The sequence below is a fragment of the Plodia interpunctella genome, chromosome 20, assembly GCF_027563975.2.
Source record: "Plodia interpunctella isolate USDA-ARS_2022_Savannah chromosome 20, ilPloInte3.2, whole genome shotgun sequence".
NCBI classification, from domain to species: domain Eukaryota; kingdom Metazoa; phylum Arthropoda; class Insecta; order Lepidoptera; family Pyralidae; genus Plodia; species Plodia interpunctella.
Genome location: NC_071313.1, coordinates 3,321,356 through 3,348,162, shown reverse-complemented (window position 1 = coordinate 3,348,162; position 26,807 = coordinate 3,321,356). Strand labels below are relative to the sequence as shown.

General features: G+C 35.9%; 1 protein-coding gene across 3 annotated transcripts in view; it reads left to right on the top strand.

Moving 5' to 3' along the window:
* Nucleotides 1-26,807, top strand: part of lilli (lilliputian) — a 163,660-nt gene that overhangs the window by 108,314 nt on the left and 28,539 nt on the right. For all 3 annotated transcript variants that reach the window (XM_053760096.2, XM_053760097.2, XM_053760095.2), the window contains exons 5-9: nucleotides 8,684-8,769; nucleotides 11,583-11,660; nucleotides 14,714-14,758; nucleotides 15,648-15,743; nucleotides 16,003-16,060. In XM_053760096.2, the coding sequence (XP_053616071.1) occupies nucleotides 8,684-8,769; nucleotides 11,583-11,660; nucleotides 14,714-14,758; nucleotides 15,648-15,743; nucleotides 16,003-16,060 (363 nt within the window). The remainder of the gene's footprint in view (nucleotides 1-8,683; nucleotides 8,770-11,582; nucleotides 11,661-14,713; nucleotides 14,759-15,647; nucleotides 15,744-16,002; nucleotides 16,061-26,807) is intronic.

The window sequence follows — 26,807 nt, the reverse complement described above, 5'->3', positions numbered from 1 at the left end:
CATTCATGTTTTAAGTTATTTCTTCATCATTATTACTAGGCGTCTCGTGAAACATTATGAATACCTCATTGCTAGCTAGGCTGCATATAAATCAACATTTACTTAAACCCACTTCCTAAAGATGCTGGTTGTTACTCCGTCGTAAACCAACAAATTGGGTACTAAAACATTGGGACTCGGTCCAAAGCTTCCTGTCTCATTCATCTTCACTATTCATGTGTCTGGTAATGCTATGTCTTAGCGTGTTTAATTAACATCTCTGGTCACTCTCTGATTGTGTGGGTGCGATAGAGATGCACTGTTGTTATGAAGGTGTAAATTGTAGTGTTGGTTACTTACACTGAGACGCAGTAAAACTTTGAATATTAAATTTTGTTTAGTATTACGAGGTTAGCCGACGACACATGGCTGTGGTGATATCACTAACGTTGATTAAAATTAATAAGTATTTCTTATTTATCCTTACATATTATAAAACAAAGTCCTCTGCCGCGTCTGTATATCGTGTCTGTTCGCGATAAAGTCAGAAACGACTGCACGGATTTTTATGCGGTTTTCACCATTATATAGTTTCCCGAGTAAAGCCGGCGAGTGATACTAAAACATATATGTAAGGTATTTGTCAATTATTTTTTTGTCTGTTATGGTTAAACGATCAAAAATAAAAATGAGACTACATGAAATCAGAGGAAACATTATTATCAGTTCTGATTTTCATCATGAGATCATTTTCATCAAACAAGTTAAAATTCAAATTGTCATTAATATTCAAGAAACAGCCAGACTTCTGTTTCCTAATGCAAGTTGCATTGTTAATCGTTATCGGACTTATGATTCGATATATCGAGATTTTTTTATAGAGAGTGAAACGCAATCATTAAATTTAATGAGCGCACTGCACTGTTTAATAGATAAATATTTTTACTGTACATAATAATGTTTTAACTGATGAAATGTTTGGTGATGCGAATGTTAATGAGAACTTAGTTATGAGTCGTATCTTAAGTTCTTTACTATTTTGTTATATCACCATTCTGGACTGAATGTCATTCTAATAAGTCTGATAAGAGTTAAAGTCAAGATACAGGGGATACCCTGTGTATTTTTAAACTATATTGATACACAGAAGTAATTCTTGGATGTGGTTTTTTTATCATGTTTGATCATAAATTACGAAAAACAACATCTGAAGAACTTGAACATTCCTTGTACGTTGATTTTCGTAATTTTGCATGTTTTGATTTGTTTTAATACATGTTAAAACATATCATAATATGCACGTTTCTCGTACAAAAGTTTCGTCTCGGCAAATCCGGCAGATGGGGAAGTGTACTTGTATAAAAGACGCTTCTTGAATAATTTATGTCGTTGTTATATTCCGCTTATGTATGGCTTATTATATTTTATTTATTGCTCAATACTTGTGGTTTTTAGTATTAAAAATTTAAAATATTTTAACATCGCCATTGGTGTTTTCAAAATTGTTTGGTTAATAATATATATCTCTGGTGCGGCGAGTAGTTTCCACCCTGGAATAGGATCACGCCATATCGTCCCGTGGACGACAGATGACTAAGACGACAGTAAACTAAATGGCTTGTTAGATGATAGGCAACAACAGCATTCCCAAAGTAGGTAGATGTCAGGCATGTAGCTTCGAAATTTAAACCTTTATATTGTAATCAGACCTCAGCCAAGCCAGAAGTAGCTAAGAAAATATCTCTGGTGATGGTCGTGGCACATAATCTAATCTACTGTTGTAAATAATGTTGTTGTAATTGTTCGTTCTTAGAATTATTGCCTTATCATAATACCGCTTCGAGTTATGGATGTAGTATTTTTAATATCTTGAAGCAACCTTCGTAATCAAAAATTAAGTTGTTTTTGATATGTCTCCTTTATCTTATTTAATTTCCTCTTGATTTTGCTATTTGTAGACAAACTTATTGCGATATCCAAAACTTTTTGTACAGCAGTATCAAATACAAAACGCATGAAACGTGCAGACTACCTATTGGCATTGGCGAAGGGCATTGGTCCTCTATTGTTTTCAATTATTATTGGCAACACGAATCCTGCGCCCTTGCGGTCGACGGTGACATTGACATACGGAATTCGCGTGTGCCAACCATGTTGATTTGCATTGCTCAATGTGGTTTAAACAATTATTTTGCCAGGGTTGTCAAATATTACCCATATTTTAAGAAGATCACTACAAATTGTGGGACTGCTATACGTTTTTATCCGTAATACAAGCAATAGACAGACTTGGAAATAGCCATTGCAAAAGCAGGAATCTTCTCTCACAAACTACAAATAAGGTGTTTTGCTCATTATCCTATCAAGGCTTTAGATTTCAGGAATAGCTTCAAATAGGAACAGCTAAAACGATCACGGATCATAGTTAATATACTACTTGTAACAACAAATACGTTCCTGAATTCGAAATCAGCAAAAACTGACTACTAGATCGTTCTAGAGCTATTACATTTACGCATAATATCTTTGACAAGTACGAAGATAAATCCTCAGGGCTGTCACAATCTGTACGGCTGTGTCGTTGAACAATGGCTGGTGGGCAATGACACGCTCACACCTGCGGCCGACGACACGCACCGTGTGCGACTCTTGCTAATTAGTTACAATTATTATCGCGATGTGACGTGGACAAGCCACTCCAGCGCAGCGCCGCGGTGCGTGAAAGTCAATGACTTGATATGCTTGCCCAACTCGCAATCAGGATTCATAGGACATGCCAAAGCGAGTGTTAATTGCTGATTCGTAGTTTCTATGTTGCCTGTTTTTCCTGGATAGACTTCATGGACTACGTTATTGATGTTTTTACTCTCACTTTAATCCTGATAACCATAATTAACGGTTTTTTCCTACTGTTTACAAAATCAAACTGCACTTGCTCACAGCACTTGCTCAATAAAAATTATCATCTTCCATATTAGATACATTGTTATACTGATCTCAGAGACTACTCTACTGATAGTTACATTCTATTTCTCTGTTTCTTACTTACTTATCGCATAAATTGGTATTGTGCCACTGTCGATCTTTACGTCAATTTTCGAGAAAAATCCAGCACCCTTAGGAAATTTCTCTTAATTCTTTCTTCTTTCTTCTTCTTTTGAACTAAAAGAGACATCGGTAATCACTACGAATATGTAAACGAGATATACCAAACGATATGAGTATAACAACACCAAGGACTTTGATGGTGAGACTATCTCTGTAGAACATAACATTGATAGTTTTAATAATTTATCGCATGTTTCGTCGTGTAAGGTCTAGTACAAAAGTCAATGTCGCCAACCTGCCTCGGCGCCGGTAATTGGCAATTTAAATTGTACGACATAAATGTAGCTACAGACAGACGTACATGTTACGTATATGTATAACTAATGAAATATACATGTATCGAACCAATGCCGTATTACCTCATATTTTTTGCTTCAAATTCAGAAACAGTGAATATGGAATAATATGTTGACATTCGATAGATTTAAGGTTGGTTTTCAAGATTGCACTTGAATTTATGTAGAATAATAGAGAAGAATTTTGATCGTAGTACGTAATGGCAAGTAATTGATCTTCTTTCTTCTTTATCTTTAACAACGTATCTCGTCTTTTTATCCTTGGGAAGACTTTGAAATGATTTGCTACTAAGTGGGCAACAACAATATCTTATCATCACATAACTATCATCATTTTATTTAAATACTGAATGAATACCTTATTTACTCTCAGTTCAAATAGCTTGTTTCATATAAGTTTTACATGAGTTAAAAATTAAACTAAACTAATTAAACTTTCACTTCATTAACAGAGCCGTATTGATCACTGTGTGTCTCAAAAGCATAGTTTCTGAGGCGAGGTCGAGCATACGGGTCAATGCGAACCGCCGAGGCCTTTCCATGAGGAAGTTGATGACATTATTTCATTTGCGTACGAAGGGCTCTCCACTCGAGATGGATTATGCCCAGTTTGTGCCCATGTACTAGTACTTATTTATCTCTGCACGGTACCAATTGCAATTTTTCCAATGTTGTTGTATGATTACGTAGTTATTTCTCAACTAATCGCTTTCCCAGATCATTTGCTAGGATCCTCAGTACCAAAGAATCGGAGACTAGGTACGCTTTTTTATTTTTTCTCCAGTGCTACGACGATATTCATTATCTTTTGCTATTGTCAGTTGCATTGTTAAGTTTTTAATCTATCCTTTGGTAATTAAAATCTTCAAACACTTCGAGTCTATGTCATGTTGAAAGGTTAGCCACATTATTTTATATAATCTTTATTCATCTTCCACTAGTAAACTATGAGCAGAAATGTTTCCAACACCGATGCTGTCTTAAAATGCTCACTTCACGCTTGTCTGAATAACAATGACAAAAAAGGTGCCGTTTACTGTTCGGAAAGATTTTGAAAGGATTCTCTTCTACATACTGCCTCTTTATACACTTTACAACTTTAATTAAATACTAGCAGTTCAATCAATTTGTATTAAAGAACTTGTAGATTAAATAAGTTCAGTGTAAAAAGCCATAGCATATAAGCACCGAGAAGAAATAATATAAAAAGTCGAGTAAAGTAGAAATTTCAACACTCGCTAAATGTTAAATCCCTTAATGCATGATGTGCAGACATTTTGTTTTGTAAACGGTTCGAGATCAAAGCATACGTACATAACATTAAAAATAATTTACAATAAGGTAATAATTTAAATCGGCATATGCGTATAGTGATATATAACCTACACTATCATATTTAAATAACATCACGATTGATAATAATGCTTTTCATTTCTTGTTCGTAAACTTCGTGTACCACTTTTTTATTTCCTGTAAATAAAATGTTTGCTCTCGAACCAACACTCCTTATTTCTTTGATTGCACTCTTCAGCAGAAGCCGAGACATGCATTTGTATGCAGACGATCCGGCTAGACGATTCTAAATTATATGCACATGCAATTGTGGCGAGCAGCCGCTGCGCTGGCTACCTAATGTAATTTTAACTTTCCATTATTATTGCTAATGAGGACGGGCGAAATTAGTGTTTAATAGTTTATAGCGGTAGTTATCAGAAATTTACTAAATTTCAAATGTACAGAAACATTTGTGTTAACAAACACACGAACGTATCATGCATGGCATCGAGCATTTATGAGTGAAATAGGTAGTCCTAGAATGGGAAGAACGATCACTCGTTTGGTGCTTGAGCATCAACAACATTTACTTTTGAGGATTTTTGTAAGACGTAGATAAAGTATAAACGTTGTTACATTTCAATTAATCTTAATTTAATTTGTATGCAAATACGACTCCAAAAAGGCATTCATAAAGATTCTCAATTTAACGTTTAGCTAAATACGCTCCCGAATCTTGATAAAGAATATCATCGGGTTCATGGAAAAGCTGAATTTCGATTTATCTCAGATTCCGATTCGTCTCCGCTTTCAATCCAACAAATCGAGATTGCCACTCGTTAAGTTTTAAGCCGCCACGGGACGCCATTCCTTGGTGAAATGAGATTCAGTTATGTTATGATAGGATGAGGCCATCGTAACTAGAAATGGCGGACTCCAAGCCGTCTACGTGTACTGACGGATAAATGTACCTTATTTGTCTTGTTTTGATTCTAGTCCTTCAATAACCTGTTTCACCGTTTGCTGATTAAGTATCTGAAAGTCTGCGTTAAAAGTCACATCAGGTAGATTTAACTAGCAGGAAGCTTTTTATCAGACAATGTTGAAAAAAAATCGTCATGTTTGGGTAACGTCAATGAGAAAACAATGAATGAGACTAGCACATGAACGAAGGAAGTGTCTCGAAAAAAGGGGACCTGTTAGCAGAGTGATTTGATGTGAGCTAAAATTGATGCTCATAATAATATATAGGTATACTGTTAAATAATAATTTAAAATGGTCACCCCAGCATCTTGTTATGCGTTGCATTTGGTTGCGTAGTCCATGTAATAAACGTTAAATTGACCAATTATATGAGCCGAAGAAATAAAATATATGTAGTTATACACTCACAATCACATACACAATACACGAGATAAATAAAATTCTGTTCAGTATTAGGTGCATCCATCCAGGCATGGAATGCATCCATGGATCTCTATCGATTCGACATAACAGTTATTTCGACACCGAAAAAGTGTACATCAGGGATGGGTTGACCCTTGATATGGATTCTTCGAACACAATCTAAAAAATAAATTTATATCACGAACATCATTAATCACCAGCTTTGTACTTTTCTAATTTTTCCTTAAGAATTATTTCGTCTCGAAATACGTAATTAGACAACATATTTTACATTTTAATTTGACATAAAGTATAGTTTCAAAAGATTGAAATGTCGCCGCATATAGTGCTGTATCAGTGGCGTCGTATTGGTCCTCATAAATTCAGCCGAGTCGTTACGCTAAGAAAAAATTTCAAAACATTTATAATCTTTACTGCTGAATACAATCTGTAGAATGGATTTGCCAATAATATTCTGTTATGAGATCACGTAGTGGACTGTAATATTACGTGAATGGCTATTCCTAATTGAATGCTTTTGATTGAGGCCTAGCCTGGAGAAGTCTAATGTGCGTGGGAATCGTAGGACAGCATTATCGTAATACCAGAGACTGGCGACTCTAGACGGAAAAATAAAGGACGCCAGCGAACGAAACACGGAAATGCAATCGTATTGGTTCTTTTCCAACGTCCGTTCAGGAAGAAAGCTGGAACAGACGGTTCAATTCTTTATTTGTAAACGTGATATTATACAATTTTGTTACTACATTTTAGTAATACATAAAATAGAAAAGTTTTACGATAAATCATGAAGGAAGGACCCATGAAATAATATTAATCTTTTTATAGTACCGAATAATAACATTGGGGATCATTTGATGACAAAAAGCGTTCAAGAAAAAGTTAAAGACGTTCCATATTTATGCGGCGTCCTACACATCAAAGCCGATAGTGCAGTAAATAATGTCCCCTCTTAAGTACGGGGACTGTGCGGATAAGCGCGCAATCTAGGCAAGGTATGCCGTTCAGCGCACCAACTAGTGAACATTTCAAAAGAAATAGATCTCATCTTTTTTAAACTACTTAGCTCGAGGTACTCCCGAAACACATTTTTATTAAAATATTGATATATGTCGGTTTTAATTTTGATCAATTCCAATTGGCGCAGCTCGAATTGGCGCGCAGAACGGAATACTTCATCTAGTAGTCGTAACTTGGACTCCTTTGTCCTGATGGCAATCTCCATAAAACCAGCTAAACACCTAGCCGAGATTCTCCTCACGACCGGGGAGGTGGGGGGGGGATGAGTGTTTCGTGCGTGGAACGAGGATGGAACGAGCATCTCCTATTGCACGTGTAAATAAAATGTTAAAAATAAAAACTAATACAGCTTGCTATCACTATTTTGCCATATGACGTGAAATCCGACGTGTTGTGCATGTTTTTAGTATGCAAGGAAAGTAATTGAATGTAAAAATCTATTTTTGTTTAAATTTTATTTTTATTACTGAGTTGGCAAACGATTACTTTAATAGCTTTCATCGCAGTGCGGGACATCAACGAATGGTTAATTGCTAGCTAATATCGCTGTGTTGCCATAATAATACTTCCGTCATACTGAATAAGAAGTAGGTATCTGTTTTTTTTATCGGAATTGAGTAATATATTGTCCTTCTTTGTTTTATACAAATTTTCTAAAAATTAATCCCCTTACGATGGTAGAATACACACGCGCTTATTTGTATTTTCATATTAATGATAAATTGTAAAATGTTATCAGTGAATGATGTCCGAAGTGGTGTTAACCCCTCTCAGCGAATACGGGTGGCGAAGCGAAATGATTCTACAAGTTTCATCCGCGTACGAAGCGATCGCGCCTTTATTAATCCATAAAATCTGCGAGCTATCGCGGGTAATTGTGGACTGTATTCGTTTACTCATTTCAGGTTATTGGGCTTTACACGTCTGAGATGGGGTTGACCAATCAAAGCTACGGTGTTTATTTTATAAATTGGAGGATTCAATGTTGTATTCAATTTAAAAGTTAGCTTGTTAGACGCCTATATGTTAATGACACTTTCATAGATTTTTTTTTTGAAAGTAAATTTAAGGAAATATAAGGTTAGCTTAGATATTAACATCACAAACACACGTCATGTTACATAAACAATATTTTTTTTTTCTATATTATCGTTCGTCTAGTTAATATTGGCTCCTTGACATTTTATCACAGAGTATTAATTAAAATACTGTTCGAGTTAATTTAATGAGCTTCTATATTAATCATTGTTACTCTCGGGATATTTACAATGAATTAACAAGTTTCTAGTAACAAATATTCTACGATGGTATGCGGTGAACTGCGCTTATTCAACTCTGATCGGACCAAATATACAGAAAAGGACCCGGAGTAAACTTTTTTGCTACAATGAAAGGTACATAGATATCACGTAAAGTAACGGGACTTATCACGTTGTCCGTTAGAAAAAGGGCAGAACCATGACGGATCCGCTTACCCCCAATTTTCTGCCTTAACCCCGCGTATCGTCTCGCAATATACGTTTGTTAAATGAAATGACAATAAAGTGTCTCCACTTTGAACACGCGAAATTTATGTGTGTGTATATCTTTGTTGCAGGTATGAGGAGAGAGAGCGAGTTCAAGAAACCTGCGCATGCGCCCACCAATGGCAGGATACACCATCGCTCCTACCTCTCCAGCAAGGTAATAGCTATTTTAATCCTCCAGTTTCAAAATGAGCATAAACCGTTGGTTTTCACAATACCTAACAATAATACGCGATCCGGAGATCAAAATTTGTAAACAATCAAGTAATTTTCTTGCCAATTGCGAGATGATTTTTAAAACTTTAGAGTGAATTTTATTGATATTAGTGTATTTTGCCGATAGTATTTAAAATACTAATCAAACATTGTTCACTTTGTTTTAAAGTTTTTTCTTTGTTTCTTTTGGCTTTTGTATTTATTTATTGTCATGTATACACACATACCATATGTTTATACTTAAGCCTTACTTTGGTTGTAATCTGTTTTTGTTTCATGTAAATAAATAAAGAGCATTATTTTATTATAATATGAATATGGACTGTATAGAGCGAAGTGAGCGCTGCATTGCGTTGTTAGTCCATAACTCATTATCGTTATTTATATAAGTAACAAACGTGTGATTACCATTGCTGTCGTGGGAAGATCTGGTTACTTCCACGTGCAAACTTACTATTCAACTTCTTTTTTATCGATTAAAATGTTTTTATTCTCTCTAGTCGAGGTTTTAGAATTTTGATTGATTTAACGATCTTATGCAATTAATAAATTATTTTCTATATCGCTCAATAGGCCACTTAACCTCTCTCTCACTCTCGCCTGTTCCTGATTGAAATATCGGCTGATACACCAAAAGCACGAGGTCAGCGAAAAAAACCCTTTAAAATGTGAAGATTTGTGTTTAATTTTACCAATCGCCATCCTTACGTCAACCTCAAATTCTTTGAGATTGCTATCGCCCATCTGCTGTCAAAGCTTTATATCCCTTAATCGCCTCAAACGACTTGAGGTCTTCTAAACCGAAAAGGCTACTTAAGCTCTTACCGAGTAAATAAATCTCAAAAATTAAGTTACATTTAAGTTAGGAACAAGTTTTTCAAGAAGGGTGAGCGCGAGTAAAAGTAGTTGCAGCATAGACCGCTTTCGCGCACCAATGAATTACGTTTAGAAAAAGTTGAAACAATATTACCCATCCTATTGATACGGCCGGCGCCGTGCAGCCAAGCGAGCAATCACTTAGCTCTTGACTGTATAATGGAGAAATCGCATAATAAATCAGTCCGCATGGGTTGTGGATAGACCGCCGTACGTCGTTACAATATCAAACGTAACAAAGCGTCCTAGGTCACTGAACGCTACACAACTGGCGTTAAGATTTACGAAAAATAATGTTTAATACTAGAAAAATAATGCCTTTTTATAGCATAATGGGTAATCGGGCATGCGGATTGCCTTATGCATAAGCAAACATCGCAGCTCATGTCTTCCTATTCTTTGAATGTTCCGTGCGAAAGATTATTTCGACCATCAATACACGACGCGATACGACGCTGTGCACCATATTAAATACATTCATACGTTTGACGCAATCGCGTCGCGGTTTCTTAGCCACGTTTGTCGCTCACATAGGACGCAAGCAAACAATGTGCCCGCAGCCTACATGACGATGACAAGCCTCGGCCAGCTTCAGTCGCTAGCTTAGACAACCTCCTTGATCTTGAATTGAATGATCAATATGCTGAATGGTATTTTATCTTTCTTTAAACAACCATTCAGCATATCAAAACTTCAATTCAAGATCAGCAATGGATAAAGGTTCCTATAGCATAGTAGGTAAATGACTGCTATCAAGGCGAGTTAGTTCTTGTAAATAAAGTCAATTTGATGTTTATGTTCATGTTTTACCTTTGTGTAAAACTTTGTCAAATTTGTCGCCTGTGTATGCAGTATAAATGTTCTATCTATCTAACGATTATGTGATTTGCCTGATGGTAAGCAAACACCGCTGTCCATGGACACCAGTTGCCCTATAAGAGTTTCTGAAGCCGATTTTCATATTTTCTTGTTATTTGATCCATTAAAAATTCAGTATGTGTAATATGTGTAGCTCCAAAACCGATGAATCAAATTAATCTAGCTTTATATTTGTAAGGTGACTTAATCGAATACTTTTCTCTATAAAGTCAAACTATCATACATAATTATAGTAGAAGTAGTATGTGTAATGGAAATAATGAAATGCTTGGATTTGGCCTAGTTCAATTCAAGGTAATACAGTCAACAGCACATCAACCTACCTACCCAAATTCATTATTAATTCACTCCTATTATCGTGGCATAAAGATCCATGCAGGGTAATTTGATATGCGGTCGACTGTACCACTGGGGTTTGTTTGCCTTAGTTTTCGAGAAACTAATAAACAAATGTTTAGGTTGTATGCTCGAAAATGAGGATTCTGGCTCCTTGACCTAGTTTAAGGTTGATGACAACCCTCACTTTTATAATAAGCACTAGCCTCAAACCTCAAATGTTTGTTTCGTTTTTGTAATGTAAATTTTCGTGGCCGATTTTCATTTTTTATTTCAAACATAAACGTTAAAATCTTTGATGCAACATGCCTTCAGCTCAGCAAGATCTACCACGACACTAGCCAGATTAGATCTGTGCATTAGACCAAAGGATAGTAGAATAGATTTTTTTATTAAAAAATATTTTTTTATCTATTCCATTGCCTTCAAATTCATTATAAAAAGCAAGAGCTTGTGGAAATCAAATTATATTTTCTATACAGCGTATTTATCTTCATATAGACAGATATGACTTCATCTGTTACTACGTAACTTACTTAATTACTAACAAGATAAATACAAAAAGAAAATCTAATCTATATCAAATCAATGTTTCAGTCTAAAAATTGTGTATACGTACTCAATGATTATAATATAAAATCTTTTTTTTTTTCTTTTTACCAGAGCGATGCCCCCGGATCGACGGGGGCTCCCGCTCACCGCCCGCCGCCACTCAAGATTCCGAATGGATTCCAAAATAAGGTAAGCATCGTAAGCTACTGTAATTCTGTGACTGTGATGCTGTCCAGGCAATCAATGATGAATGATTTATCATCACCTTATTAAAGAAAAATACGGGTGACTCACGTATGTTTATCGATGGATAATTCTATTATGACTTTAAAACAACAAGTAATAATGAGTCCGCAAACCGAGTCGCATTCCTCTTGAAAAAGAGCCTACTGTTAGACTGAAACTATAGTCGACTTCTCCGTCGATAATCGCACGTGAGTGACCCGTATTTTATATTAATAATGTTTATATGTCACGTTAGTTTTCATCAAATTAACGACTCACCTACTTTCGTTAAACTGTCGCACTTCATGTACCACGGAGGACCTCTACGAGGCTAACGACAAAACGATAAAAGTGACCATATATCGGTCTCACATTATAGTATAAATAGCCTTAACGACTCGAAAAGAATAACTGCATGTTAACCTATTTAAATAACTCTTAATTTAATCCACTATAGTTCATGAAGTCTCTGTGTCATTTTTTACTTTATGTCACTACTATCGACCCGCCCCGGCTTCACTCGGGTAAAGCCACAAAAAGTACCTATGGTACTTGGTTTTAATATTTGTTAAAATCGGCCCAGTAGTTTTTGAGTTTATTCATTAGAATCAACAAAGAAATAAAAGTACAAGTATTTTTTTCTTTGTAATATTGGTATGAAAGTATTTATTGGTGAAAACCGCATGGAAATCCGTGCAGTAGTTTTTGAGTTAATCGAGAACAGACAGACGCGGCAGATTTTATAATATGTAAGGATTTTACAAAAAATATGTTTGCTCCTCAATATATTCTTCTATACTTATCATGCATACGAACAATTTCAAGCGATATGAGACGTTAAATAAGTTTAAGTGAAATTATAATTTATCGTGCCCCCCGCCGGCACCCGCGCTGCGCCGCCCATCGCCCACTTGTTTGACGACCTACCGCCCCTGACTTGGGCTGAGCTTCGTTTTATTTCAGTAATAGTGTATGCACATATGAGTGTATCACGGCCTGAAAATCCTGTGAATTAGCGGGAAACCTTTGTCATTTTTTTATTTTTTGACCTTTCTAAATCTATGATTTTTTTTTACCCAGCACCAGATTGGTCTTGGAAGAATAAAAACACTCTCGAAACTAAATAAAAATCGGTTACGTAAATAATTAGGGGGAAAGTAACAATGGAAAATATTTTGGTCTTCGTACTGTGTTACTCAATATCGTCGCATAATATAAGCGTTGCAGAATATTTCGAGTTTTGTACAACAGTTTACCAAATAAACTCACTTTGTTAATAAGTTCATAATGTTTATTTTAACATGGGTTTAACTTAAAACGGACCTGTTATTACCAGACGCCCACGCTCGGGAAGTTATCCAACCATTATAACGTGAAATATAAAGAACACAGAAGTGAAACCTCATGTTATACTACTTACTTTATCACAGGCTCGGCACATAACGCATCTTGATTATCTGTTTTATAAAAGAGCTCACATCATTACCATTCAATATAATCAAATTTTTCAAGGCAAGGGGTTATTTTATGTTTTAAGAGTTGTTTTCAAATTAGTTTCGTTTCCAGCTTATCCCAATTAATGTTAAGAACTATGAAACATTTTCGAAAACTCATTGTATATCGATAATTAGTCGTTGTAAAGACATTAATTCGGATTTTATTTATGCACTAACCTTTGCCCCGTTGCGATACGGGAAGCACAGATGTAAACTAGCTTAACGAGTTATTACGCAACTGCAGTAAGCATTTAGAAAACGCTACGTAAGAAAGCTATTCTTCTGTTACCTCCTTAATTATTTTGATAACTAGAAATTGCTTCATCGCAATCAACAAGTAAAAATAACCACTTTATTTGGAGCTTTAATTAATCGCTTTAGATTATTACGCGAACATGTTTACTTATAAAATGAAAATTAAACGAAATAATTATTTTTTTTGTGAAAAGACTTCCTTCTCCGAAGAACGCTCCTATTTACGAAATTTCTTAGAATACAATCGCGTTTGATAACTCCGCCATAAAAAGTACGCTCCTCAGCGTCATGCGATTCCATCTTGTTCTGAGTCCCAGTCATATATAACCATCCTTTTTCGTCGTATATAATAAGTGAAGGAGAAGACAGATGATCAGTTAGATTGCTTTGAAGGCGGTGGATTCAACAATAACAAAATATTTTTACTGGCGTAATGCAGTAAATCATCGGGCGTCGTAAACGCGGGCCCTAAATTTAATCGCTTGGCGAGGTAAAGAAGCGCGCCTTTTGCATCGCAATGTGTTTGATGTTCGTTCTGAGTTGTTTTATATATGTTTAGGTTTATCTAAATGAACTTATTGATGATTTTGGGGGTTCATTCACCTTTAATCGTTGTGGTATGATGCTGTAAATCAATCCACTTTAAAGTACACACAGGAATATTTGTACACACAACTATTCGTAAAAGTGCCTGTGAAGAGAATAAATGATTTGATTTTGATTCGTATTAAGAAGAGTTTAAAACGAAAAGATGATTTTTTATTATTTTTTTTTTGGAATCTTAAAATTAAGTCTTAAATTACTTGCAACTTTGCAGTCTGGTGATGACTCAGTCTGACAAGTGAAATACAACGAGTCGTAATAAAAATTCCACCTTAGTGTTGTACCAGTATTTTGACATATCTTTCATTCAATCGTTCAGTCGTGCATTCACATAACAAAATGGTGACTGAAAGGGCGCTGACTTGGCAGCGTGGCGCGTTTTAAACGCTCAATTAATTTACAGTTATTCAAAGTTAAACAGCCTGTTAAACGCCCACTCGTTAAATTTTAACGATATGCATCTGTTATTAAAGCGTGTTAATTATTTTTATTTAAATGCTGATATGGAAAATTGTGAAAAAGGGTGGCGGTTTCATGTTTACAAGATTTCCTGAACGGGTTTCCGATTTGTAGCAGTTGAAACATTTCAAGAATATGCTACATTTTGAGCTGTAATTATTGTTACTGTAATTATTATCTAAAATTAATATAATTTCTTTGCAGAATCCATCGGATAGTAGTCAACCTCCAATAGAAAGTATTTTAAAGGTAAGTTTACAATAGAGACATTTTATGTCTTAAATTTTTTATTTAATTTTATTATTGTTTACATTTGTTCATTTAGATTACATTCACATTTTTCAAAAGTTATATTTATAATAGTTAAAACTCGTCAGATTATATACTGTCCGCTACAGGAATAATAGGAATAAAATTGCTGAAAGTGTAGCTTCATTCATCGTCTCAATTTAACCACATGTGGCTTCCTTCACCTTCTAGATTTAACCACACGTGGCTAATAAGTTACTGCAACACGCCAGCTCCTAGCTGTGGCTAGTTCCGACGGGGTTGAAAAATAAGGCCATTGCTCAAAGTCGGATCTGTTTGCTCTAATTGATTTGCTGAAAAGGCAAGCCGGTCCCTAGGTTTATTCAGTTATTCACCGCAAAGAGCGAAATCATTCATTATATTAATGGCAAGTTACAATATAATTTCAAACTGCTTCGGCAAAATATATTTTCCGAATTATTATATACTAGCTATTGCCCGCAGCTTCGCTGGCGTGATTTTCCCGGGGGAACATTTATTTTTCCGGGATGAAAAGTACCCTATGTCTTTCTCCATGCTTCAAACTACATGTATGCAAAATTCGCTTTTACAGAAGAATCATAATTTAAATTTCAAAAATATATATAATAGAAGTCGCTTATACAAAAAAAAAAATGTCTGCTCACGTCTCGCCTAATTCATATTTGTGGAGTTTTTTCTTTGGTAACTTTTTGATATGACTTACCGCCATCTAACGAAGGTATGATGTACGTACAACTAGTGCTAGGCTTCCCCACAAAGTACTAAAGTGAACATCATTTTTCATGGTAAGTTTGGATGTCTGCCTGTCTTTATAAAGTACAACATGAAGTGTTGACTTGTTTCGCAGGAGATGAAGTCTCTGCCCACCCCGCTGTCGGTGATAGCCGCGACGCCGCGCAAGGAGCTGGAGAACAAGTTCATCTTCAACCCCTACACCAATAAGGTAGGTCACCAGAAGCCAGGACAGGTGTATAGTTTACATTAGTTGCAATGCATTTTTTAAACTAAATTTAAATAATGAGATGTAAAAATTTAGCTCACGACCGGGTAACAAATCCCATTCCCCTCAAACACTGACTTGGCCATGCCTGTTCGACTGAATTAATTAATCTCTTTTTGGCCTTTAGCCTTTTTAAGTGTTCGCACAGTATTTTCATTAAGAGAGATATGAAAAAGTCACGCAAACACAATGAAATTTTCAGGTTCAAGAAAATCCCCAACTGACAAGCAACGATCTCAAAACTCCTCTACCAAAACCCGGTAAGTGCAATATTTTGTTACAAACGTGATCGTACGGATTCTAGATAATTTACTTGATGAATTGAAATACGGTCAAACAAGGCAATGTCACAGTATAATAATTAAGAGTACTGGCGTGTACAGAATGGCCAATCCTACCCGCTTTTAAAACGGATGCGCTCACATTCAGCCACCTTGCAGTTGCAGGCTGACTAGGGTTGTGAGTGCGCCGCGCAAACTTCTTATCTTTTCAAACGCACTGAAATTGTATCCCTGGCGTGTGGCGTCTCATCTCACTGCCAGTGCGCATAACGCGTTTGTTTCATACGTTTTGTTGGTAGTGTCTGACCTATTTGTGGCAATTAATAAATGAATAGCTATTAGGCTAGGGTTGTAAACAGGCTATGCTTTCGCCCCTGCGTAGTCGTCGAGGCAGTAATTAGCTATCGATAGAATTCTGCGAATGCTTCTGTTATCTGGGTAAGTGCGGAGTGGACCGCTCGAGTTATGAACCAATTAGACGCTGTGGATAAATAGCACGCTCGCACTGCTTACAACGACTTTTAAGCCAATTTGTGGATAGCTTGACTTTGAAAGAAAAAAAATTACAGTCAAAGTAGACTGTGACTTTATTTTTTCCCTTGGGGTCCTTGAAGACACGAATAGAAAAATAAATCCTGAATGAAAACATGTAGGTAATAAACACTTAGGAAGCGTATTCAACATTTCAACAATGTAATAGAAACTTAGATAAGCGTGAAACTTATATAATATGTACTGCATATATAAATTCGAGTTATTATAATAGCCAGGCAGGTGAAAGTTCCAACGAACGTTCCTTAAATACAACCGTTATAAAAAACGATTTCAAAAATACTTTGCACAATAGCCGCGCCAAAGTTGAATGCGTCTAAATAAAAAAAAAATAAGGCAGTTTACACGTATCGGGCGATCGGTCGCCAGCGCCACCTGTCGGGGACGATATATAAATCTTGAAAAAAGCAAAACAATACGTGCGGCACACAACGATAAATGTATGTAACAGCGGGTGTGCATGTCCTTAGCGCCAAATAGACTCGTGCAGGGCGTGTATTAACTCGAATACTATGCGAATACTGAGTATACAATACAATGTGAAATCATGATACTTTTCGCTGTGTTCATAGACATTTCACGGAGCTGACGCGTTTCTGTCTAGCGCTTTAAACAAGAAAAGTTAAATTTGGCTCATGGCAAGATTATACTTGTTAATATTTTTTTGTTTTGATGACTATTCGAATGCCCTTATATTAATAGAAACACTAATACTGTGATAATGACAATGTCTGCAAAGATATGACCAAAACAAAAATGCGTGATAACGCTAAATTGTTCCCGAAGAGAGCTGTTTGTTCGACAGCTACATTAAATATTACGTTTATGGTGACGATTTCTTAATAAAAGTTATTTTTGTTTTGTTTTTTATGATAGTTTAAACCTTCGTATCCAGCTCCATTGTTAAAATCTATGAATTATGATAATGATCTTAAGATATATCTATTTTCTCTAGGTTATACATTTTTTTTTAAATTCTCTGACCTTGTCAACTATCTTATTAAATCTACAATGCTATTGTTAAAAATATTTATCGAATCAACGCATGACACGCTTTCATTAACTAGTCGAGTAAACTTCCGAAAATACTCGTATTTAGTTGGATTTTCACTTTCATTCAACGCGATCGTATTAAACGTCAATATTACAGAATGGTAGAAATAAAAATTGGAAAATATTACAAGCTGACTGAATAATACTGACCGGATTAAACTGGAATTAACAATCCGACAGCCATTGCAAAGTAAATAAGTACCGAGATGAGCAAATAAGGGGTAATGGATTATAGTGGTTGAAAATGTCTTATATTTTGTGTGGCAACCCTACTTCTTCCAGTGTTTCTTGGAAACGCTATTAATGAATAATTATGTAATAACCAATATGGAGCGCTCAAGTAGCAGTGAATACTTAGCTTGTATGTAATCATATTGACCCGACTCGTTCTGTGAAATCCATACTAATATTGTTGTCCGTTTGTCCGTTTTTTATGTCAATACCGAGCATTGGATTGAGGTGATTTTTAGGTTGGAAACAGAGAGAACCAGTTGTATAAAGTTACATTATAAAGGACGTTAAATGGTATGGAATAAACGTAAGTCATTCAGGATTATAGAAAAAAAACATATAATATCTATATTTAATGCAAACAAAATATATTTTATTTAGTAAATAAGGCGTCGATGAAAAACCGAACAACACTTTCAACACCTTTTGCGTATAAAAGTAGTTTCAACCTAAATAGACTACAGACGTCTATTGATATAATAGTTCGTAAGTCAATTGGCTCTTTTTGCCATCAAATGTTATTAACTTCTGGCATTTAGACGCCCACGAAATAGAGGTACAAACTACGCGTAGGTGGCGTTGTATTCCTTTAGTGATTCAGTACACGTAACATACTTTTATATTCCATATTTCGGTTTCAATTCCCTTTGTTCCCGCGCTCCCATTGTGGTGACAGCCCTGAGTATGCGAAAAATGATTAAAAAAAATGTCGCGGCAGCGCGCAGATTAAAAATGTTTGTAGCGATAACGAGCAAATTGTGAAAAGTGTACTGCGCTATTTAGTTACTCTTTGACCATTGTAGTTTCCAACGAGAACTTAATTTGGAAAAAATTGTCGTGGTTTTATTATCTTTAATATTATTTCTACATTATTTCAGAAATTAATATGACCTGTTTTTTTTTATTTATCGTCAACCCTATAGGCGTTTCAGGTCGATTGATTAGAGCAGTGTCTTTTATTTTTGTGCTTTAACCAACTAAGAAAGAGATTCAAAAATGCTTTCAAAAAATTTGTTATACTTTCTTCTAGAGAATCTTGTAAATCTGAAACGAGTTCAGACTAATACGGTGCGTCCAGACTCTGCAAATACTTTGAGAAAATACAAATGTTTGCACAGTGGGCACCGAACGAATCTATACACTGTCTAGACTGCGCGAATCGAAGCGACGGATCGGATACAAATATATGTGGTTTGTTTATCTATTGTTAGTGTCCGCCCGATGATAGGTTCTGTCATCTGAAAAGTGATTTTCCAGATACTTAAAAAACTTACCCAGATTTTAGATACTTAGTTATATAAAATCTGAGTAAGTTTTTACGTGCTGAAGTCGAAAGTCACAAAAATAAATGGCGTGTAAATCACAGTATTAGAGAAGAAATGTATCCGGATAAATCCTGTCGCAACTAGTCTGCCTGCGGTTGACGGCGGTTTTTTTTATCGATATCGATATTTTTACTATGATTTTCCAAATCAATACCCGCCAACCGGGTCCATTACATTTGTGCAATTGGAAAAACTATTTCTGTCAGTGCTGTCACTGGCAGTTAAGTGCCGAATCGACTTCCTGTCGCTGGCTTTGAATTTCGAACGCAGATTTGATTTTAGATTGCATGTTGAAATGATTTTTTTGGATGACATGGCCAATCATTGCTTTTATTTGAACTGTATAACAGTTTATAGAGAGGCGAGTGATAAATTTTAATGCATATCTATGGATAGTTTTATTTATAATCGATAGTTGGGATCGAATACGTAACCTAAATCCGTAAATACGTCGACGACACATTTACGAACGCGTGTCGAAACGATATTTATTTTATAGGGCACGCATGGCTTTAGAAGTGCCGGTCCGGTTGTTACACCGCACGCCGCTTTGATGTATGGAAAGTTTCAGTTGTTTTGTATGTGTTAAGGTGCGAGCAATCAGTTGTTGTGAAAGGCACAAGAATGGAGTTATTAGCCTTAGTTTGATCGATGGAATATTATATATTTGATTGGCAAATAATTTCCATAAACCTTAATTTATCTTCTTAACTAATGAAGCTTTGTTTAGATTTGAAATATACCTAATAAAAATGTAATGAAAACCAATGAGGATCATAAATATTAAAACAGCTGTCTGTCTCACTAGATAAAATAGTTTGGTTTTAGTATCTTGTTACTAGTTGTGTATTCAGTTGTTATCCCTATTAGTTATTGTTGGGTATAATTTTATTTGTAAAACTCTGACCACGTTCAATTCTATACAACAAAAGCGATCCTGCCTCAATACCTGGTGCCGTAAAAACAAATCTACCGTCACTACTCACAATTTCCTTTGGTTTGAATTATCGTAAAATTAAGAAGTAGGTGCATAGGAATTGTTAGAAATTTCACGTTTACGACACCCCAGTCGTAAAATGCCCCCTCCACCCCCTAGCTTCAGCCCCCGTATGAGTTATGTCCAGGGTTCAACTCTGATAAATAAATCAGTATTTAGGTCATCCAGGGGGTGCCATGGGGAATTTATGTACGAGTGTACAATTAATAACGTGCCTGTTATGAGATTAGGTCCGCGTTTTCTTGGACAATTTTATTGGTCGAATGATTTACGCATTGTGCCGTGTGTTTGCGCCCTAGAATACGACCACTCCGTATTTTCCGGTTGATGTATGAGACGACTAAAGGACATATAGCCTGGACAGTTTACATGCAACTATAGCATTTCCAAAGCGAAAGTCAGTAATTAAGAGTGATAGCAGACAAGGAAGCTAAATGAAATGATACTAAAAATCACATCATACAACTATGTATTTTACACTTTTGTGTTTATTACAATAAAAAATTATTGATGAATAAATAGAGTAGATTGTTAAAATAAAATGAACATTCAAATTGCAAGAGATAAAATATTGTCGACTTGTCTGAAATAAAATAAATTGCGACAGTTGAAAACCGGTATCAGTAATGTTTTGTCCGCAAAATTATTATCAGAGATACAGTTTTCACGGAGTTAATTTGTACTTTTTATCAGAAATTAATTATATTACATCGCCATAAGCCCAAATATCTGCTGTATGGATTCTTTGTTTCTACGATATTTTCATTAATGTTTGAGGTAATTTTACGAATGATACACCAGTTTTATTATTAACTAGCGGCCTGGTCCCGGCTTCGCTCGGGTAAAACCATACCTAATAAAAAAACTGTTACTCCTGGACGATATGTCTATCTCTGTGCACAAGTTTCATCAAAATCGGATCTGTCGTTTTTGACTTTATTCAGAACAAACAAAAAGCAAATCTTTTCTCTTTATAATATTAGTATATATAGATGTATTTAGACAAATAAATGCTGTTATTTGTGTAAATTAGACTAGATTAGTAGATTTGACAGTGCCAAATTAATAATTAACCAGTGTACAAGTTTATTCACGATGTTTTCCCTCACAGGAAGCAGGCAGTAGAAACTACTATACATCGATCAGAGTGGTATACCAACTCATGTGGCACGAGTAAGATTCGATCCTGAGACCTTTCGAACCATTATACGACCATCGCATCAAATTTTAATTATTACTGTTTTAATGTTACATAAATAAACCTGCAGTCGAATATGTCAAGAATACCAATTTATTGTAAAGTTTGAAATGTGTTTCAATCCACGTAATGACCACGATCCATCAGCCCTGAGGAAATACGACTATGAAGAAGAGTTAAAATTTTAGCAATTTCAGAGCGGTATTTTCTAATAATGTTTAGCAGTTTCACCTCAAAAGTTGTGCTTTAGGTAACAATGCAGCCCAGAACGAGTTGCTTGCCAGTCAACTTTGCGCTAATTAAGTTGGCGAATGATTAAATATTAATCGATAACTCGCAAAACCGACTACTCGATGTAATTAATCATGAGCCAAGCAATCGACTAACTCGGTAGGGTTACCATATGTTTTAATTATGAGGCTGCTGAAACGTTTGATAGTTGAGTCTTTTAGTTTAAGAAATTTGTTTACATCTATAGATAAACTCGTATCTCTCGTCTGAACGTGTTCCCGGTTTCATTCCATCTGTGATGCCTCGAAGTAGTGTGTAGTGCTTTTAAGAAATTATTTAAAATTTGACGTGAAAAAGTGCCATTCCAATGTGGTTTTAAGACCAATGACACATTCTCTTACTCCAATGACACATTCTCTAACTTTGTGTCAGTTTGTTCCAAGATACACGAATTTTTTGTATACTAATCCATCCTAGCGTAAAGTAGACGTTTTGCACTTCACTATTAGATGGAGAACCTATCGTAATAAGCTTTAGGCTTGGCCGAGACTGGCTTAATTAGATAATAGGATTATAATGTTTGATCTATGTACTAATCGGTTAAGTGATAGAGCTTCTGTGTACTTATCGCTAGCTATTACATAGTTACAAATAGATTTTTTTTACATTTTATTTATTTCGCTTTCTTCAAGACACTGACTCCTTTGCAGATCCGTAATATTTTTTAAAATATCTATCATTGTATTAAAGGGAGATAATTTTCTTTTAGTTTAATTTTACCATGCCAAATGCTTTTTTTATAACACTGAGGATTTAAAAAATAAATATTGCTATAATATTAATAAAAATATGGCTTTAAATCCGAAAGCAAAGAAATTCCAATAATACCAACATGATCATCTTCTGCACATTTCTCGCTATAAAAATATATAGTATTTTTTTATACATAATTCATCCATCTAAATATGTATAGATTACCAAAATGACTCCCCCCTTGAATACGAACAAACGGTTAAGCAAAGCGTTTACCCGTCGATATCTCTGGCAATTATGGGAGATACGAAAATAAAACCTGCCGGTTTAAGTTCTCAAATTGAGTGATTCATTTTTACCATCCTGCTCAAGCCTGCAATATACAAGACTGAGACGTGTGTGTGGTGGTCCCCACCCTAGAATACGACTTATCATCATTCCCGTAGTTTTTAACTCCTAATAGATGCGGTTTTAATTGTCTGAAGGTTTCCAATGAGCGAAGCCCCGAAACGCAGCTAGTAAATTATAAATATAAGATGTTCATCGAAATAGTACCTACAAATAAAGCGGTGTGCTCATAGAATGAATATGTCTGACATAGCAAACACGTTGCCTCAGTCAGCGTCGACGGGATCCAGGCAACGTACCGGTTATTAATCTCCTCGATAAGTTCCCGTTCAGCCCCCGGAACTGAAGCAGCAGGGTTGTCACCTTCTCGTAAATAGAGGCTAAGATAAATGAAAAAGTGGGCTTCGTGTCGTATATAGAAGTGAAGGAATTATTGGAAGGAACTCCAGCGACAAGAGCGACGCTCTTTGATTACATAATGCTAATGGTCTGACAACTAAGCTGAGAAAATTATATGTGCATGTAGTGTTCGCTGTATGATTTGCGTGCCAATAGTCTGACTACTAGGGATGCCGACGACCGTGCGATGTGGAGACTAAAAAGTTGAGAAAGTGGACTCTGGGCGGCTGGTCTGAAGGACAAGATTGTCTGATAACTAACTAAGGCATTTCACAACGAATGGAGAGAAAATACCAGTAGGAATTCGTGGAAGAAATGGCGAAGCTTTTGCCCAGTAGTGGACATGAAAAACTAAAAAAAAAATAGGTTCTAACTTCAAAATTCTTACTATGCTAAGCTTTTGTCCCACAGTTGAAAAATACTATTGGGCTATGAAATCATTACACACAATCACCTATAACGGCTCTAAATAAATAGTAATAAATAATTAACAATTAGATGTAGACCACAGGATGGATATAAAGAACGATGGCGGCCCTAATTACTGCTACAGTTTTATGAAACTCCTCGTTTTTGAGACATTTTATTTATTCAATAACCCGAGTTGTCTCATCCGCCGGAGTTTTAATTAACGCGTGTAGTTTGCTTGTTAGTAGCCTGAGGGCGAAATATGTATACAAAATTAATACAGTTAATTTATCTATTGTTGTAAAGAAAGAGTTAAAATGCTGCCTTGTTTTCTTTATTCAGCAGGCAAATAAATTATAATGGGAAATTTAATTTAGGGTTGAAGGAATTAATCTCACGACGCGACAGACCGAATAAAATCAATTCTTTCTTATCGACTGTGTGATTGTTAACACAGGTGTCAGATTTTATTCAAGTAGCCTGACATGACTTTTACTACCTACCGCCATCTAGTGTCACGAGTAGGATTCAAGATTGAGACTTTTCGAAAAAAATATTAATCACAATTTTAATTAACCTAGCCTAGCCCAGGTAGAACTTATTGAACCTTATGTAAATGTAAGCAAAATATAAATATAATTGTAAAACGACCCGAGCCTCCGCAAATAAGCGATTTGATTTACTCGCGACACCAGGTGGCGCTTCGCATTTGCGTTGTTTCAATTCCACCCTCGGTGAATTGTATCTCAATATGCCAATTTAATCGCGTCTCGCCATCTATCGGTGGCGCTTGTACACTCGCGGAGGGTGGTCGGGTGCCCCCACCTTTAGTGCGCCCGCCTCCCGTACTACGTCCCTACTACGGACTAGGATATACGTCGTTGTACGTCTATTTGGAGAGTTTACAACCGACGTCGTCGTGTATTGATGCAGCGATTTGGTTTATTGGCCTCTGCTCGGTCAATGGCGATTTTAATGCACGCGCCGCCGGCATAATTTTCAACCTTTCACATTGAAAGTCGAATTAAATATATGGCTAATGTAGGTATCGTGAAATGGATTGTTAATTCGGCAACGCGTTTTGTTAGTGCACTTGCTTTTATAAATAGAAGGCATGTTTGATATAGTAATCGATTATGTTTAGGGATATTTAAAAGAAAAGTATGTTTTGTTAGACTTACTCATGACTTTTTCTTACGTATATTTAGATGAGACATGGACGCTCAACTATTTGTTGCTCTTGGTCGGTGCAAACTCATAACATTAATGATCAAAAATCTTATTCTTACTTTATGCGTTAAGCAGTGGTTATTTTAGTACAGAACTTTATACAATGTATGTACAGTGAGCAGCGCATCAAACTGCCCAAATTCATGTCAAATCCGTCGCTTTTACTGCCGCATAGAAATCCGTGCAGGGTAACCTGTATGGTCGATTGTACTTTGCAAATCTTGGTTATTGTGACAAAGAGTTTTCGAAAGGTATTGTATAGGCCCAGTGGCTGTTATGTTTTATAGTTAAGTTGGTGATAAAGTATCCATGGCCGGTACTTACTATATATACTAACCATCGACTCTCAATAAACTAAGGAATTATGGAACTCGTTTCAGAGGCAAAGCAGCGTTGATATATGTATGTTTTATAGGTGGGGAGGTGATAAAATTCGCGGTGGCTAACCATCGGTTCTCACTATTTCGTCTAAAACACGTCGGCTGCAGGCGTCGTTGGTGGTCTCTCTTTAGATATTTGTAACGACACTATCGGTATTCGGGATAGCTTTTTTTATATTTCAATATCATGACATAATAACCGCTCCGCATCCTAATAACCTCATCATAATTTGCACTACCTTTTCATATCATCTGTGTTTGGCGCCGAATGTCATATACCTACCTCCATAGTTTATATCAACGCTATCAAGCGCTATTAAATCTTTTCATATCATCGTTATTACAATTATCGTTCTCTTTTAAGTCTTTTTCTCACTTAGGTACTTGTCACGAATTACTCTTCCCGAATAACATTCTCCATAACCCAGACTGCATATTACTAACAGTAGTTCCCGTAGTAGGAGGACATACATTAGTATTCAACGTGCGTTGCTGACCCCCAACCACACTCTTCCTATTGAAGTGACATACTGCTCTGACAATTTTACGACGGATTACTGTGGATAACTATACGAAAAATGTACATACAGCACGCAGGAGCATGAATAGGTTTCTTATTAAGGCAGGGGGTGATGTGCGTAAAGGTTGCGATCCTTTTGATGTTGTTTCAGTTTGCTACAGCTTTATTCAGATTGTGTGTGCGTTTAAGTGAGCGGTTACCGTGCCCTATAGATGATTGTAATAGCGTAACACTAGTTCCTGATATTTATCAAACGAGACACGAAAGAAGTTTAATTGTTATAACGTCTATCGACGTTACGTGTCCTGCAAAGGGTTGAGGTTTAGCAAGACGAGTGAAATCAGTTAGATACCATATGTATATTGAATTTAATGCAGTTGTACGCTTAAAGTTCTCTTCTCTCTCTTTTGCTCACGAAGTACATGTGTACAGAAAATAACAGCTAACAATATGGAAATGCAATTGCAAAAAGTGGCAAGTCTGCTTTGGCCCTAATGTATTTGTGATGTCAAGTTATCGAGTGTCAGTGGTATAACGTTATGCCGGCTATACACTATCGCCGAACTCGAGAGTTGCCGCCGCGAATGCAGAAATATTGCGTAATTTGTATGAGAGCTTTTATTTATCGCAATGAAAAACCAGCAATGTATGCCGAATCCGTCAAAGTTTCGCGATGATGTATAGCCGGCATCAGAAATACGGGACAGTATTAAAATGCAAAGCGCGTGTGGTCGCCGTCGGCCCCGCTTCCTCCGGGAGCGGTGAGTAGAGTGCCTTCGATTTTGCCGGCATTTCGGAAACATTAGCTCCTGACGAAATAATAGTATTCATACTGGCAACAACATAGTTGGATATTGTTGATACGTTTTTATACTTTGTATTATTGAAGAAGCGAAATCTTGCAAGGTTATTTTTTTAAACTGTTAAATAGTTATGTAAAACATTAATTACAACAAGTTACGAGTAAATAGGTTAACTTAGTAGGAATTTTAGAGTAAGTTAAAACAAAACAAGAAGTGTCGTCACCGTTAGAAAAACTACAGTGTTTTAGAATAGAAACAAAATGTAAGAAAGTTATAAAAATAAAGTCGAACTGAAATT